The sequence below is a fragment of the Paramormyrops kingsleyae genome, chromosome 14, assembly GCF_048594095.1.
Source record: "Paramormyrops kingsleyae isolate MSU_618 chromosome 14, PKINGS_0.4, whole genome shotgun sequence".
In the NCBI taxonomy this organism is placed as follows: domain Eukaryota; kingdom Metazoa; phylum Chordata; class Actinopteri; order Osteoglossiformes; family Mormyridae; genus Paramormyrops; species Paramormyrops kingsleyae.
The window spans coordinates 16,841,856-16,856,303 of NC_132810.1; the positions used below are offsets into that span (position 1 = coordinate 16,841,856).

Here is a 14,448-nt window from a genome sequence, read left to right on the forward strand (position 1 = left end):
TGACTCATTATTCGTTTTTAGTTTAGCTTGTTATACAGCTGTAACGTGAAACCAAGGGACGATGCAATATTACCGAGTTTCCTTTAAAGTGCGATTTTCATTTATGAAGTTTAAAAAAAAAAAATCGATGACAGTTTCCACATAAAAATCACCGAATATGCTATTTTACATGTAAATGTCTTGGAATCATGGGAAGCCAGCATGATTTAAAAAAAAAATGAAACGGGGCTGATATACAACTTACACGTTTGCATTCGGGCGCACACGAACCTCAGCCGTGTGGAGAGAACGCGTGGAGGTCCAGATAAACAATAAAAAGCGACTTGTCTTACATCTTTAAATACTCCGTTTTCTTATACCAGCGCCTTTACAAAAGTTTAGAAAATTGCGGGGGCTGTTCAGTACTCGCGTTAAATGAGGACAACTCAGCCACTTCTGCACCCACATACAAATCCCCGTTTTACAGTCCTGGCCAAGACCCCATGCAATTACGGGGATTAATGACCTAATTTTATATTTCATAAACATAAAACATAACGACCCCATTAAAGACCGTATAGGTATTGAACATCAGTGAGAGAGCAGTCAGATTTCACATGGACTGGGTATAGAATACATTTAATCCTGCAGCAACCAGGAAGAGAGGCCTATACAGACTTTTTATTATTTTTTTTTTTTTACATTGGTTATAAATCTACCCCCACCCTTTGCAAGATCGGTTCCACAGAATCTGGAGGGCTGTGGTACACAATACCAAAGGAACAGAACCAGCCAGGGTGGGAGCTTGGGAAGGTGTCAGTGCGCCCCCCACAGTATGGGAGGACCTGAAGCAGGTACGCTGCCCACATCAATTCAGTCCAGTGGCCAGTGTGGTATCACCAACAGGAGAAATGGACAGCTATGATGACAGCTTTCCTTGAATTTGTATAAAACATTTAAAATTAAATCAAAACAAAACGCATAAATCCTCTGGGTCTTTCCCCCACCCTGCATCCTGTTTGCTTATTCTTCTTCACTCTCATTTTCTGGATCCAGGTCGGAATCTCCGTTCACTTTCGATTCCACGTTCATCTCTTCATCTGCCGCCGCCTCCTCCTCATCCTCGCTCCTCTCTGCCGTCTCACTCATGCGTTCATCCTCCTCCCAGTTCTACAAAGGATAAGGGATCTTGTTAAGTCCCAAAAGCTGCACGAACATCAGACGTCATATAATCTAAATTATTCAGCCACATTTGCGCGAACTCTGCCTTTAGCTTTTTGATGCAAATGGCGGGATCCTTGACTCACATCAGAGTCTTCATCTGGAAGCCCTTCATCTCCCGAAGCCTCATCTTCCTCAGAAGACTCTGCAGAACAAAACACGCCTGGTAAAGACAATACATCTCAAAGCCGTGGAAAAACTAAGCAGAATACAATTACCACCCTCTAAATAAGGCTGACTTTCAGTCAACCCCATTTGAATGTGGAGGCCCAGGGGAAAAGGCATTTGCATCCGCATACTCATCCGTACTTGATAGAACGTGCTCGCATAGTCTTTAAACAGCTACGGGCAGACCCTGAAGCAGCACGCGCCAATCATAATTCTGTCTAACCCAATCCGCCAGGACACTCCACATTTTTGCTCCCCCCCCCCCCCCCAGGTACCATTTTTGCTACCTGTACCAGGTATTCGGTCTTCTTGATTGATTGCCGCAAAAACATGGACCGTCTGTTCGTCCCTGTGGCCTTGGTTGAGAAGCGTTGGTCTAAGGCTTGCCACAGGTAGAACTATCAGCTGGAGATGTTTTTAACAGTAGAAGAGCTTCACACCGCCCACACCACATGAACGAGAGAGGGGGGGCTGCCTCAGTGTGTCCACTCGGCCCATTAAAATGGGAGATGGTGCCATTATAGGTGGCAGTAGTGGCCTGACGGTTAGGGACGTGCACTTGTAATCGAAAGATTGCTGGTATGAATCCACAGACAGAAAAGTACCACTGAGGTACCCTGAGCAAGGTACCACCCCCAGGCACTGCTCCCTGGGGGCTGAATTAGCTGCCCCCTGCTATGTCATGATGTCACATATGGGTTAAATGCAGGGGACACATTTCGTTGTTGGGCACTGTGTGTCAATGACAACTCATCACTTTCCCCTTCATTGGCTCAGACGGAGTTTCAGCAACAGAACCGCACTTGGTCCCGACGCAGTCCGGGCTCCCCAGCATAAGCAGCCCCCGCACCCTGACAGACGGCCGTCCAGCATAGAGTTTGAAAACCTAATATTTAACAGACTCGACAGCAGCCTGCCATAATATTCCCAGCGGGATTCCAGACGGGTTAAATCGCAGCTTTTCCAAGGCGACCTGTTTAGCGTCAGAGTCCCGGTAGGAGTTTCACGTTAAATATCACCGTCAGAGCTTGACAGACAGCTGCTCTGACACGAATGAAATGGACCTTTCACATGCTGGCTGCCAGAGACTGGTTTCCTAGCAACTGCAGCCTCAGTCCTGCAGTGGACATCAGGGTAATTCTGAAAAGTGCTGCTGTGCTCATGAATGTGTGAGGTTCCTGGCTGGGTGAGGGAATCTGGGGGGCTTGGGACCTGTCGCCTCAGGACGGCGAATGTGGGACAGGCTGCCACCAGAGGGTCAGGTGGGGAGAGCAGACCGGCTTCTTATGCTGGTTTGATAATGACGCTCATTTGGAGGGACCTGTGAGCCCCACAATGTCACCTCCTCATTTCAATGCTGACAAATTTACATTAAGAGCACAGCCCATTTGAGAGGGTCACGGCCTACACCTGCATGTTAAGACAGCGACACTTTGCCATAATCTAGGTGCATGTTTATAAAAAAGTACATATATTAAATTGCAAAGCAGGTGGTAAGAACTGGCCTGTCTCCAACCTCTAGTTTATATGCAGAGCCGCACACCACCAAAAAGCAGTTTGCTCACCATCCTCGTAGACCAGCTTGGCTCTGTGCTCGAGCTCTTTGACAGTATGCACTTGGTCACTTGCTGCCACCTAATGAACAGGAGGTTTAAAAGCTATTAGGTGCACTTCAAAGTGGACAGGATTTGGCAAAATTTTGGTTAAAAAAAAAATGCTGAATTTAAGAAATGCTTATTTCTTAAACAAACCTGTGTCATTAACAGATACAGTTTGCCGTGAAGTCTGGTCAGCTTGTGGAACGTCTTGACTCTGCTCTCAATCACATGGTACAAGACTCCCAACTGGGATACTATGTCTGGTAACTGCAAAGGGGGAAATGAAATGGCCATAATATATCAAGACATAAATCACATGAGAGCGTAATACAAGTAAAGCACCTGGACAGCTGAGATCGGCCTGGTGAAGCAGGTGACCCAGGCCAACAGCGCCCTCTAGACACCCAAACTGTACCCGGGCGCGCAGCCAAACTGAAATTTCCAACCTCCTGCTTAAAAAAGTATTATAGAACAGCTGAATGAAATGGATTCGTAATGCTAATTCTGCTAGCATTTGATGCTAAAACAACAACGATTCTCATTCGTTCCCTAGGAAATTAGCACACAGTAAATCATGACCTACACCGTGTGAACAGTAAATAAGCACTTTGTTTTTTTGTCACTGCTGCTCTCTAAACCCAGAGCCAAGCCTTCTGCAGTGGAAAACCGAAGCGAGCCGGAACCACACTGGAACTAGTCTCTCAGGTGTGGGTCGGTTCTTGTATGCCAGTGGAAAAGGGCCCTAGCAGTGCCTTCAGTGATAGCCAGTGTCCTCCTCTAGCTGTGAAACAGGAACTTCCTCATGTAAACCCGCAAAGCCACTTGCAACTCACCGTCGACAGGTACGACATGTGCTGAATGAGAACAGCCTTCAGCCACCGGACCATCAGCACGGCCCTGTCGGGAGAGGAGAAAAGGCTCATTAGTTTTTAACAGCGTTTACAGCTTTGTGCAGTTGCTTGTCTGTGCCAGTGTGTGGCGCTAACTCACGTGTACGGATGGCTTTGTATCCTCTTGGTGAGCTGAGGAAGAACACAAAAAAAGTGGAATATGTATAAATCAGCATGCGAGCAAACATTTCTCAACCCACATTTGACAAATTTAAATTCACCATTTAAGACGTGGAGAAAGCACACCCAGCTAATGACGCATGAAATGAGGCCACAGAGCTGGCCATGCTGCCAAAGCAGCTCTCTGGGACACTCGAACCCGAACGGCAAGCCGGGGCTGCTGCTGATCACACGTATGGTGGGTTTGCCACCAGGCCGCCCAAACATTCGGCAGTAAAACGCCGGTCACATGACTCACCTCCTCAACCAAAGGCAGGACAGAGGGAATGGGCAAGCGGGCAATGGTCTTCTTTATCAGCCCATCTTTCTTGGTCAGGAAAACTTTCTACACAACGAAGAAAAAAAAAAATGTAATCTCTGACTCTACACCACAAACCGGTGAGAGCGGAGAACGTGAATAACCCCGCAGGTGACAGGGGGAGCACTGCAGTGGCACTTAGTGGGCAGAATAATTGACATTTCACTCATACTTCTGATGAAGAAGAGACATAGAATTTGCGTGATTGCAGCAAGAGAACCAGGGCTGTCCGAAAGGAAGGACAAGCCTTAGGGAGCCATGAAAAGGAAGAAAAATCCAGACAGAGGACCCCGGAGGAAGAAGTACCGTCTGCTTTTGAGTTCGAGTATTGGAAGGTGTGAGCAGACGCAGGGAGGCCGGCGGAGCGACTCACATTGAGGATGGTGGGATCCTTGCTCTCTAGCCCCTGGACTAACAGCACTGCATAACTGTCAGTCTGCAGAGACGGCGCCCCCTTAGGGCCCTTCTGTCCCCCAGACGCAGTGGACAGGTCGATTTCCCCGAGCCGCTCTTCAATCGACATCTGGGAAGAAGACGTCAAGACGATGACGGCATGGCGTAATTATCAGCTTCTACATTGTACAGGAGCCAATGACGATTCACCGCGGCACAAGTTTACCTCTTTGGTACCGGAACCTTGTTTTCTCTTCTCCGTTACCCCTTGGGCAGTTTTCACTGGTGCACGGTGGCCAGGAAGTCCAGGGACCAGCACTTTGCCACTGGTGTTGACAATAGGAGTTTTCACCTGAGAAAAATGGTGAGTATTTTATTAGCCTCTTGCTTACGAATGATTACATCTATAACATTTTATTCAGCTGGGGGACCGAGGGGACGGTATTGTGCACCAGCTCCCACCGGATGTCGCCGGTCCTCTAAAAAGCAGGAACGATGCTTCTGTACGTTACCTTGGAAACGGCGGTTTCTATGGAGAGCGACAGGGTCGTCCGGACATCCCGCACCAAGCAAACGTGTCTCTCTGCAGTATTCACTGTCTGTGGAACAATAAAGCAGGATCCATTACCCACTGCATTATGGGTAAACAGTAAATTTGATCTATATTCAGTTAACTACATTTTTGACATCCATTTCATAATGTTGCCAGTACATCTGCATTCAATGAGGTATTTATATAAAATGCAGACCCCCTAAACCCCAGAAACACCCACCCCCACACCCGCAACCCAAGCTCACCACTTTCTCCACCACAGGCTGAAGGTGGTTCCCGTAGGCCAGAAGCAGGTCCTGCTGGCCTGAGCACTGAGCCACCGCCAGCAGGGGCACCGGAAGCGGGGTGTCGTCCTCACCCGGCCGTCCGCCGGGGCTCGACACCTGCACCGAGCAAGAGGGCGCCAGGGGCTTCTTACAGGGCCTGGGGGGTGAGGAGAGAGAAGACGAGACAGTAAACAGTGTAAAAAGTACATGGTACACAGACGAAAAAAAATCCTGAAATGTCACCCAGCTGACGTCGAGCCCCGCGGAGAGCACATCGTCATGGCGACAAATACTCACCCGTTGAGAAAGTGCTCAAAGACGTGTAGCTGTCCATCCTGACAGACGACGGCCACCCGGACCGCCTGGGGGGGGGACGAGGGGAGACGTCAATGCATGCAGGACAGATGGCCAGACGGACAGGCATTGGGGGAGGTGCTCACCTTGTCGTCGCTGGCGACGAGGTCCACGTGCCGCGGCTCCTCCGTCAAGGTGAAGGACAGCACCGCATTCTTGTCCTTTCCATCCGAGCGCACCTGCCTGGGGGTGGGGGGGGGGGGGCAGAGTTCAGCTCGACCCGCACCAAGAATTCAGGCCTGGTTACATTTACTTTATTATTTTTTTGGGAGACGCTTTTACCCAAAGTGACGTACAACTAAGAAAACCAGGTCAGGTTGGTCCCTGGAGCAATTGGGGCTTAAGGGTCTGCATGTCTCACTCACCAAACACTGAGGACCCTGTCGCTGGCCGCCCCAGACAGGAAGTAGAGGCTGTCGCTGTCGGGAGGCCGCGTCGTGGCAAAGCACAGAGTCGACACGGCTGTCAAGTGGCCCGTGAACCTCTGAAAGGCCCGAGAGATGGGAGCCATTAACGGAAAAACCTTCAACGTCATCCTAAAATCTGCGATCGACACGAGAGGTCCAGAGGACACTAAAGCCGGCCTCAGGCAGACCCAAGCAGGTACTGTACTCACACGATACACCTCCTTGGTCTCCAGGTCCCACATCTTAATGGTCTGCCCCGCAGAGAGGAGGAGATTCCCGTCTGGACTCACACACACACAGCTCACCGGGCCTCGGTCCGCTTTCCACTTACTGGGGGGGGGGGGGGGGGGGGTATGAGACAGTCAAGTAGGGAGGGGCAGGAATGAGTGAACAGACCCACAGCAGACATTCCAGGTAGGAGACACACACAAAGGGTGCTTTCACATGCAGTTAGATGGACACTCAACGATCTCAACCTCTGCTCCCAGTGTAAGGACTGGACTGCGTTCTGGTTTAGATCATTGTTTCTCAGACCAGTCCTTGGGGGCCCTCCGCCAGTCCACATTTTTGCTCACACTTAGCTCCCAGCCAGGTATGAACACTGAATACCTGGCACATCAGCACTGGAAGCGGAGAGGGAGCACAAACACGGACCGGCTGGGAGCCCCCTGAGGACCGGACTGGGAAACACTGCGTTGGATGGACCGCAGTTTGCCGGGTTCTTACCAGCGCGTCTTCCCCGTCTGCAGGTCCCACTCCGCGACGTACGAGTCCTCAGAGCCGCTGTACAAGAGTGCATCCTGGGGGTGCCACCGCACGCTGTTCACCTGTCCGCTGTGCCCCCCATCCTGGAACACAGGCCAGGCAGAGATGCCTCCCCCACATTACTAATGTGCAAGTCAGGAGTCAGGTGGAAGACTGCGACATGCCTGCATGAGTCACACGGACGCCCTAATTTTGCCAAGTTCAATGTGTCCCTGGGTCAACAAGGGAGGGGCTTGTGTTTCATTGGATTAACCAATCACAGTCTTCACTGTATGACATCACAGTTGTCTGTTTTTGGTGCGTTCGTTTTTCTCTCGGAACTCGGAAATTCCGAGTTGAGTGACATCACGTCCGACAATCTCCCGTTCGAGCTACCCACATCTCGGAACAAACATGGCTGCCTCCATGAACACGTTGCTGTGTGTTGTTGCTTTATATTTTAGCAGATTTGGAGTTTTCCAAATGAAGAAAATGGAGAAATTTAGATTTTTCCGAGAGACAAACAAGAAACACGAACTAGTCAAACCACATTAAAAGCTTTATAAAATATTTTAGTACATTCATAGCGATATTCTTTTTTCGAACAGTAAATAAACTACAAACAAACCAAGTCGCCATGTTGAAATTACGTCACAAGGGCAACTCGGGCAACAAAATCTTATCCGACTTCAACGTCATAAAAGGGGCGTGTTTCCGACGGGAAGTGATGTTTTTCGTGACGTATCGTGACGTTTTCATCCTAGTTCCGACTTGGAGAGAAATAATCGAACGCACCATTTTTTCCTCATCTTCAAACTCAAGGCCATTGAGCTGTGTCTCAGCAGACTAAACCTCTGTGCCTATGACAGGAAGCTGCCAGCTCAAGCCTTATAATCACTTAAATAAATATTTATAATTTTGATTTAATAAATAAAGATGTGCCTTTACATTGCATACACAATAAAACACGTCATTTGGAAATCGGTGCCACTTTGTAATTAACAGAAAACAATTTGGATCAACAGTCCCTTGTTGATCCAGGGACACGTTTAACTCGGCAGAATCGGGACGTGTGGGGTAATTTCAGACACAGCCTTAGTGATTTGGTTCTGGACCAGGTCCTGATGGTGCTGTTGTGGGATCACTCACATGTTACATGCAGACCAACTGAGTGCACAGCTCAAATATTTAAGGAGGTCTACTGAAAAACAGCAAGGCGTGGAACGTTCCAAATACTCATTTACGGAAGGGATGCCCAGCAACAGTGTGTGGGGAATAAGGTCTCCCATTTCAGTCCCTAGATAAAATCCACCAGCTGCTAACTAAAACCCACAGACTGGTCAGGGCCCCCACGATTCAGCGCTGCTTTCCCACACCACCGCATCCTCGTACCAGAGTACAGTGCAGCTCCCCCTTCATCGCGCTGTAGATTAGGATGCTCCCGGCCGCCGTGCCCAGCGCCAGCAGGTCTGCCTTTTCTGCTGCCTGCGGCGCCTCCGATTTCCTTTTCTTCCTCTGGGGACCCTCCTGTCACACAAAGGGGCATTAACATTAAAAACAAAAAACTTAGCATACAATCAGAATTTCATAATACAAAAATGATAAAGTGAAGGTCAGATACTAAAAAAAACTTGCAAAGTGCTTCATAAAGGCAAAATGAAGGGGGATGCTACACTGATGCGCAATGACGTCAGATATCACAGAGTACGTAATAAAACATTTCAGATCATTTCACATAATAAAACTAATAAATTGCGCATCACTAACATTTTTTAAATTTTATAAGCCCGCCCTTGTGTAGTTTATAAATGAACACACAGACCTACCTGACAAGACACCACCCTGTGCCGACTGACACTTAACACTGGCTGGTAGGATTTTCGTACCTTCCGCCATGTAATCATCGAGAAATAGACGCGTGTGAACGAAAGGGGGCCGGAGACTCATCAGGCAACAGAGTATCAAGTACTACTGTACCACGGTCTAACTTTAAAACAAAGATACATTATATAATAAAGATGAGTGGAAAAGCCGGAACAATTTAAAATGTTCTTCACACGTTCAAACAGACTGTCTGTGCATGCCAGCCATAAAACAGATCACCGGAAAACTTCTCCCCTTGCAAGAAAACAACCAAGTAAGCGGTGAACGGAACAATGAAAGTGAGCTTTAACCGATAAAGTATCCGAGATCAACGCAGAAAAAGCAAAGCTGCCACATACGATGGCATTTACTGGGCACGATAACGACGAAATTCACAAAGATGGGCCAGAAAGTACGGATTACAGGTGCTCACATGTGAGAATGGCCATGTGCGGGAGACATGTGCGCCTTGACGTAGGACCAGCAGCGGAGCTAACAGGCTAAGCTAGCTAACGGGACCCACGACACATAAAACCCATGAGACGCGCGTACTTTAGGCAAGTCCTGAAAAATGCACGCATAACTGCTCATGATTTCAATTTTCGACACAACAGCGGTTTAGGCATCGTTCAGAGATCTTGTAACAGTCTAACAGCAGCGATCTGCCGAGCAGGCCCTCTATCCATTTAGGCAATCGGAACAGCGCTGCTTCGCTACGTACCTTGGCCGTGCGGCATGGTCCCCAAGAAATGCATGTACATGTCGCGCTCAAGTGGGCCGAAGGGATGTATTCGCGGTGCAGCGCTTTGCTGTCAGTGTCCCAGATGCGCAGCCTGCCATCCTGCGCACACAAAGCCAGGTACTCGTGCGATTTCGGCGAAAACGCGCACGGCAGCGCTCGCAGAAGACTGCCTCCGTCGGCCGCCATCGCGCAGAGATCCGAGTCTGCGTGTTCGGGGGACACCCTCCAGCCGAGGAACACGTGTTATCACCCTGGGCGCATGCGCACTGGCTCGCAGGACCCCCTTTATAACGATTGGCTACTGTTAGGCCAAGATGGCGAATCACGAACCTGGTTTTGAATCACGGGGATCCTTATAGGTTAAAGGACGCGCCTTGAAAAGAGAAATGGCAGCAAGGTGGCGCCTACTGATGCCGTAAATTCCACGCATCGCTTAAGCAAACGGTGTTGTGTTCTGTCGGAATTTTTAAAAACACTCGTACGCTTTGGGCAATCGCTTACTCTGAATTACATTAATCTCTAACAAGTTATTAATGGGAGAAACATGAGCATTAAAAAGTGGAACAGATAAAAATGAAAGTAAAGTAAAATACGTTACAGATTAAACTGGGAACGAGGTTTGTAGTACTTCTATGGTCTTATTGCCAAAGGCATCGGGTAAATTAGGGACTCAAATTATTTCTCTGGCGCTACGGTATTGCCGGAAAGGGAAGGCAAAGAAAGAAGGGAAGTCGAATGTAAAGCACATCGTAAATCACCAAATGCTTTTAGAAGCACATGTTCCCCATAAGCACCAAAAAATCTCCAGATAAGGGACCTGCTATTTAATTTCTCATTCGGTATTGGGGACGGTGTGTTGATATTTGCCGTAAAATAGCGCCGCCGGGTGGTTTGGCGTTGTTGTGCTTGTCGCATCGCTTTTGACGTAATAGAACATAACATGTGTTCCTCCTCGGCATAGCCAAAGTCATGGCGAAGATAAGTCCTCGAGGTGATGTGTGGCGTAATTCTAAAAAGATTACTGATTTATGCGACTGAAGATGTAAAAGATTCATGTATACGGTCACTGGGTTTGAAATTACGACGTTTGATTACTTACTGTAGGTGAAACGCACACAAAAAATAGCTGTTAAGCGCTAACTACTAAAGAACTATACATTCGTACGGTGTGTAACTTTATAATTTAGTTCTAGTTTTTCCAAAATATCGGTCCGCAGACATTTAATCAGTGTTTTATAAAATCTTTGAAAGCCCTTGGGTGGTGCTATACTAACATTTTTGGATGCTAATTGTCTTAATCACATCTTCGTTTATGAATGTGCATGACTGTGTAAATATTCTCTCAGTCATTTTTCTGCAGAATTGTATTTATGTGGACAGGAGTGTATATGTATAAGCCCTACCGGATGCTGGTGCGGATTTGTGTCACTTTCTCACGCCAGCAATGGTGCAGAGAGCCACCTCGTTGGAGAGGAGTTTGTCAGCAAATGCGTTTTGCAAGGAACTTTGGTACTGGAGATAAAGAACATAATGAAAATGAGGGTGAGAGGGACAACCCTGAATCTCAGCTCTCGGGAGAGAAGCCTTCTTCCCAAGGTCTGGTGTTTGGGAAACTGGGATCCAGAAGGCGCCACCTGTCTCCACTGGAGAGAATCAGCCAGCTGCTGCCTCAGGAATCCTTGAGCCAGGAGGTGTGGGAGCTGAGAAGGGGTAGAGCAGAAGATCAGAGGCCCTTGGGGAGCATGGAATCCAGTCAGGAAATGACAGATACCGCAGGAATGGGACCTGAAGGTTCTCATGAGAATGGAAGGCAAAGGCCAGACCTGCAGCCATGTCAGGAGAGTGCAGAGGAAGTGAACTTCTGTGACCGAGAGGAGAAAATGGAGGAATGGCAGGTTGGTGATGGAGGAGACTCATCCCCAGCCATCTTTGGGGAGCCGCCGCTTGGCCTCGGGGAGCTGGTCTTGGCCGAGTACCGCGGTAAGGGCTGGCTGGAATTCCGGAAGATGTTCCAGCTGCAGGAGAAGGGGCACCTGCAAAGTACCTGGGGGTCCGTAGCACACAGCACTATCGTGGGGAGCCGCTCTGGGTCACTGCTGCAGCTCTCCAGCGGCTCCCCCATCCTGGTGCGACGCCCCAGCCTGGAAGAGTACGTCCTATTAATGAAGAGGGCACCCGCCATCGCGTACCCTAAGGTCTGGCCTGGTACCCCGCCTCATTCAGCACGCCTCACCGAACAGCAGACTCCCTCAAGTGCTCCTCATTGTTCAAATCTTACTCTGCTCCTTATTTCAAAGCAAAACCTGTTATTTATATCACACCTTTTTGATGCTCTAGAATGCTTCACAAAGTCAAACTCTTTTGTTTTGTCAAACGATTTCTTTTGTGTTCCGCAATAATGAGCTCTTTCTCCATCTGCAGGACTCCACTGCGATGCTGATGATGATGGATGTCTCTGAGGGAGACAGTGTTCTGGAGTCGGGCTCTGGGTCGGGGGCCATGACCCTCTTCCTGTCCCGGGCAGGTGGGCGCCGTGCCGTAACGCCACCGTCCTCTATGTCCAGGGAGGACCAAGGTGTCACTAAACGATGGGCCGTGTGAATCGGCCCGAGCTTCGTAGCTAAACACGTTGTTTGGTACCTTGGCTGGATTTGCTAGGTGCGCTTGGGTGTGGATTTGCAGCTGTGAGCGGGGGGGGGGGGAGCATATATTAATACATTTATATATAAATATCTAGAGAGCAGAGACAGAAGATCATAGCTAGCATAGCAGAACATGTTGCTTCAGCATCTCCAAAATAAGAAACAAGTTTATTTAATTTTTAGTGTAGCAACTGCTTTTGGCCAACAGGGGGCCCACACCAGTGTGTGGTTTGAGTGCTGGTAAACTACACCGCTGGGTTCAATTCAATTGAAATCAATTAATTTTTTTTTTCAATATTTGTATAGCGCATTTTCACAACATTACATTGTCTCAAAGCGCTTTACATTGTCCCCGCTGCCCACTCTTAATATATTGGTTGAAACAAAATCTTGGTCTGGACTTCTGCTCTCTGGACCTTAATTACCCACTTCAGGTTATTTAACACCTGTTGACCGGGTTATCACTGGTGATCATTGGTGACTCTTTTACTCCCCGCGCTGCATGGGTGTCTCACTCTGAGCTTGTGCATCTATGTGTGTCACCACAGTGGGCTCCCGGGGCTGTGTGACGAGTGTGGAGCGGAGAGAGGACCACCACCAGAGGGCGCTGCGGAACTACCAACGATGGCGTAAGGCCTGGAAGCTGCGGCGGGGCGAGGAGTGGCCCGACAACGTGCGCTTCCATGTGGCTGAGCTGCAGGGGGCCGGCGCTCTCCTCTCGGGGCTGCGCTTCAACTCCGTATGAAAGCCACCTGACACCGATCTGCATGTTTCTGTCTCTGGTGCTGGCCTGTGACAATAAGCGACATGTTTTTACATCGCAGGCCGTCCTGGACATGCTCAGCCCCCAGGTGGCGCTGCCCGCCGTGTTTCCATACCTGAACGATGGCGCCGTGTGTGCAGTTTACCTGGTCAAGTGAGTTGGCCGCCTCACTAAGGCTAGCTGTGGCCGCCTAACATGCATTAACAGTCTTCCTGAGTGCCGTGTCACCTTAGGTGTCATTAAGCACCCCGCTCCCCCAACCCCCCCCCCCCCGGGTGCAGCCTGACCCAGGTGATCGATCTGTTAGAGGGAGTGCGGGTGTCTGGACTTCCCCTCCAGTGCGAACGCATCATCGAGGTGCAGCACCGGGATTGGCTGGTGGCCCCGGCGGTCATGAAGGATGGGACGGCGGCGGCCAGGGTGGCTCCGTTCTCGGGGACCGGTGATGAAGAGGAGGAGCAGTCACATGCTGAAGGCAAGGAGGAAGGTCAGCTTCCAGGTCATGAGCTGGCTAACTGGGGTCATTCATGAGGACGTCAGCTGCGTAATATCAAATTGAGTAACGAGTCAGACCATTTCCTGCCTCGCAATTATTTCATTGTCATTGTGCACATGCATAACAAAATGGGATAGCAGTGGGGCCTTTGACTGCAGGCATCACACAAAGCAGTAGTATTAAAATAGACTACAGAATTAGAGAAATAGAAGAACATCAAAAAAGAAATAGAGCAGCAATTACCTGTGTAAAGTGCAAGACACATATAGATATTTATACCAGGGGTGTGGTAGAATGCTAGAGTTTGCAGTGTTCATACTGAGATAGTATGTCAGTCTTTAACGTTTCTTATGGTTTTCTGCAGAGGACTTCTCATGTGACGATGACGTCCCCTTTGGGACTGTGACCTACATGGTGCGACCTCACCATCAGCAAACAGCACACACAGGTGCATGGTGCTCAGATCATACCTCCTGGGCGTGCAGTGATTATCCAAACACCATAATTCCCACTGTAACCTCAGATACCATTTAATAAGCATCATGAAATGCGTTTCTTGATAAAGGTGATTTCATGTTCATGTTGAAAAGATTGGTACCTGTAACAGCAACATGTTCTTTCAGCCTTCCTGGTGAAACTACGGAAGATAAAAGCCAAGAACTCATGATGCTGGACAGCTGTGAAGAGGCTAAGGAATCTTTTTGTATTTTTGTCGAAAAATAAAGTGGAATGCCTTGTACAGTTGATTCACGAATATTCATTTACCATTCGCCGTATGACAGGAAGCATCCCAGCAGAGCACAGTGCCTCAGAAGATACTAATATTGATGTTTGAATGAGCATTTCACTAAATGAGGAATTACTCAGGAAACCAGGGAACTGTAGTGTTCT

At 48.8% G+C, this 14,448-nt stretch overlaps 2 protein-coding genes across 5 annotated transcripts; one reads left to right on the forward strand and one right to left on the reverse strand.

Moving 5' to 3' along the window:
• Positions 1-601: 601 nt before the first annotated feature.
• wdr43 (WD repeat domain 43) lies at positions 602-9,914 on the reverse strand. Its single transcript, XM_023793412.2, has 18 exons — positions 9,636-9,914; positions 8,444-8,578; positions 7,034-7,155; positions 6,517-6,637; positions 6,266-6,384; positions 5,987-6,083; positions 5,844-5,908; positions 5,526-5,703; positions 5,240-5,326; positions 4,954-5,079; positions 4,708-4,857; positions 4,275-4,361; positions 3,957-3,988; positions 3,800-3,863; positions 3,120-3,233; positions 2,934-3,003; positions 1,287-1,345; positions 602-1,149 (listed from the first exon to the last, which is right to left on the reverse strand). Exons 1-18 carry the CDS (start codon positions 9,840-9,842, stop codon positions 1,003-1,005), a joined length of 1,980 nt encoding a protein of 659 aa, XP_023649180.1. The 5' UTR covers positions 9,843-9,914; the 3' UTR covers positions 602-1,002.
• A 121-nt stretch (positions 9,915-10,035) lies between these two features.
• On the forward strand, positions 10,036-14,296 carry trmt61b (tRNA methyltransferase 61B). 4 transcript variants are annotated; one of them, XM_023792584.2, is made up of 7 exons: positions 10,036-11,851; positions 12,078-12,180; positions 12,847-13,037; positions 13,123-13,214; positions 13,343-13,548; positions 13,922-14,005; positions 14,181-14,296. In XM_023792584.2, exons 1-7 carry the CDS (start codon positions 11,027-11,029, stop codon positions 14,222-14,224), a joined length of 1,545 nt encoding a protein of 514 aa, XP_023648352.1. In that variant the 5' UTR covers positions 10,036-11,026; the 3' UTR covers positions 14,225-14,296. The 4 variants fall into 4 exon arrangements, 2 of the variants coding, with proteins under 2 accessions (XP_023648352.1, XP_023648361.1); XM_023792593.2 differs by having other exon boundaries at positions 13,343-13,536; XR_002835860.2 differs by lacking the exon at positions 14,181-14,296 and having other exon boundaries at positions 13,401-13,548.
• Positions 14,297-14,448: the final 152 nt, after the last annotated feature.